This window comes from Cryptomeria japonica, chromosome 7, assembly GCF_030272615.1.
Source record: "Cryptomeria japonica chromosome 7, Sugi_1.0, whole genome shotgun sequence".
NCBI classification, from domain to species: Eukaryota; Viridiplantae; Streptophyta; class Pinopsida; order Cupressales; family Cupressaceae; genus Cryptomeria; species Cryptomeria japonica.
Window position 1 is genome coordinate 286,685,161 of NC_081411.1, and position 2,401 is coordinate 286,687,561.

At 32.4% G+C, this 2,401-nt stretch overlaps 1 protein-coding gene across 1 annotated transcript; it reads right to left on the minus strand.

Moving 5' to 3' along the window:
• Positions 1 to 666: 666 nt before the first annotated feature.
• On the minus strand, positions 667 to 1,344 carry LOC131067254 (uncharacterized). Its single transcript, XM_058002211.1, has one exon. It carries the CDS (start codon positions 1,264 to 1,266, stop codon positions 667 to 669), a length of 600 nt encoding a protein of 199 aa, XP_057858194.1. The 5' UTR covers positions 1,267 to 1,344.
• Between the last annotated feature and the right edge of the window lie 1,057 nt (positions 1,345 to 2,401).

Sequence of the window (2,401 nt, forward strand, 5' to 3'; positions counted from 1 at the left end):
TTGGTGCCCTGATTATTTGGTTATAATGTCAGATTGTTTATACACTTTTCATTGTACAAATTTAACACACTTTTTTCCTCTATAATACTTATGCAATCCAATAGTATCTAAATTCTACTATAAATAGAAGGTTAACTATTAAATCATGTGCAAGAATCTAATACAATTCAGTCAAACATATTGTAGATCCAATTATAATGCTTAACATAGATCATAAAATAATATTACAAATTGCTTTTACAATAGTAAATAATCAATAATAATAGATCATATTTTAGGAAATCTGTAGACAATATCTTTAGCTTCCTTTTGGTAAACACATAGTGGATTATAGAACATTAAATTCTCGTAATAATAATTTTATTAAAAAAGAAAAATAGTAATAATAATTTAATATTTCAGTCGATCATTCTCCCCTTCAAATAAAACAATGTTTGCATTGTAAGAACAGAGATCCAGAACAAGAAAGAATCGATAACCGATCAATCTTTTAAAGAATACCTTTTGCCAGTAAAAGGTCGGAACTTATCAGCTTCTTCACTTTGCTTTTCACTTTTTTGTGTCACCACCTTTCCATTTTCCCTAGCAAGTGCATGGGTTTGATAGGTGTTATCACCAAATACAAGCTTACCTGGTTTACGTATTGGAGCTCTCGACCTTGCTGATTTAACTTTCGGACTCTTGGGTGAAAGCAGTAAATCTGCATTGAGATTTTTCTTCATGCTCTGTAGATGTAGTAGTTTCTCTTGTTGATCTTGAACTAGTTGCAGTAGTGCAGATATTAGCAGGATTTAATGGCAGCCTTTCAGGTTCTTTGTAATCAAGAGGAGGAGCAAAGTCTACTTCCAAGTCTGCGTCAAACACACTTATGGCAGATTCAGGTTTTGTTTCAACTATATTTATAGAATATATGGTGTTCTTGTAATCTAACTTAATGGTATCCCCTGTGGTCAAACAAGAGAAGTTCCTGAGAGAAACCTCCAAGAAAGCTTTTGGGTTGGATATGTCTAATAAATTCTTTGTCTGGGGCTGCAATTTCAAACTCGTCCCCTTTGGAAGAGTGGTATGCTTCAATTTGACTGTATCTCCTGGTTGTAGAAGCATATTTTCCATCATCCAAAGTGGCATATAAACTATACCCTCCTCAGCCACGAATTCAAGTACTCCACAGTGTGAGATGCAACCTGTGATGGTATTCTGAAGCTGGAAAAGCATTGGATACTCTATTTCTTGAGATATCAGACGAGAAAGAGCAGAAGGAGGCATTATAATTTTGTTGGCTTTTTCAAGCTCTGGTTTCTCAGTATAAATGGGAGGATAACATTGATAGATCTGCTCAAAAGTAGCAGCTTCTGCATACCAATTACTATCTTCATAAGGCCCTCCATACCTATATCTTCTATATCCATATCTTCTTTGATAAGATCCATCTTCATGTTCTTCTTCATGGTTGTTCATAACTTCTTCAGGTCCTCCATTTCCATATATATTTTCATTATATAAATTTTCATAATATCTTTCTTCTTCATGCGCATTCATATTTTCATCAATTCCATCTTCAAGATTTCTTTCTTCTTCATGTCCATATCTACTTTCATCAGATCCATCTTCATAATAACTTTCTTCTTCATTTACATTCATATTTTCAAGCTTTCTTTCTTCTTCATGTCCATTGATATCTTCACCAGGTTCCTGTGCAGTTACGTATTCTCTTTTGTTGGGTTTTAGCAATTATATATAGATGTCATATAAAGGGTTGCGTCCTTTTTATTTTTAACAGTCGCGGTGTTAACTCTTAAGTGCTCCATCAATTTATAAATGAACCTATATAACTATTAATATGAAATAAGATTGGTTTTTTAATTTTTTGGATTGAAAGCTCTTTTACATGCAATGTAATTAAGAAAACGCGTAAAATGCAATTTAATATAATTACATCAGGAGCTTGGAGTGCATGTCTATCGTTCACCAAATTCGAACTTGTTGATTAATTCTTAAATGTTTAGTTAAAACGAATAAAGTTATTGTCTATATAATAATTCTGTGTATTGAATATAACTGTAAAGTTATTTGAAGAATTTTTGGCAATACTGAATTAACTTTTTTTTGTTATAGTAGAAATTTTTTTTATGAGAACTACCTCAAAAGAGATCGTGGCACCAAAGAAAGATAAAACTTTGACTATTTATAAAAGATGGAACACCAAGAAGAGATTGACAAAACAATCAATTATATCTTTAGAGCCCACCCTATAACATAATAAGAAGCATGTTTTAAGCCTGCTCATGCTTTCTTTTCCTCAATTTATTTTGTTAAATCTACTAGTCCCTACAATATAAGGGTCATACATGCACTGCAATTACCAAAACCCATGCTTTTTGCCAGTTAAACCAAAGTTGTG

Coding starts and splice junctions, on each gene's coding strand:
- LOC131067254 (XM_058002211.1), bottom strand. CDS start 1,266: ATGCCTCCTTCTGCTCTTTCTCGTCTGATATCTCAAGAAATAGAGTAT.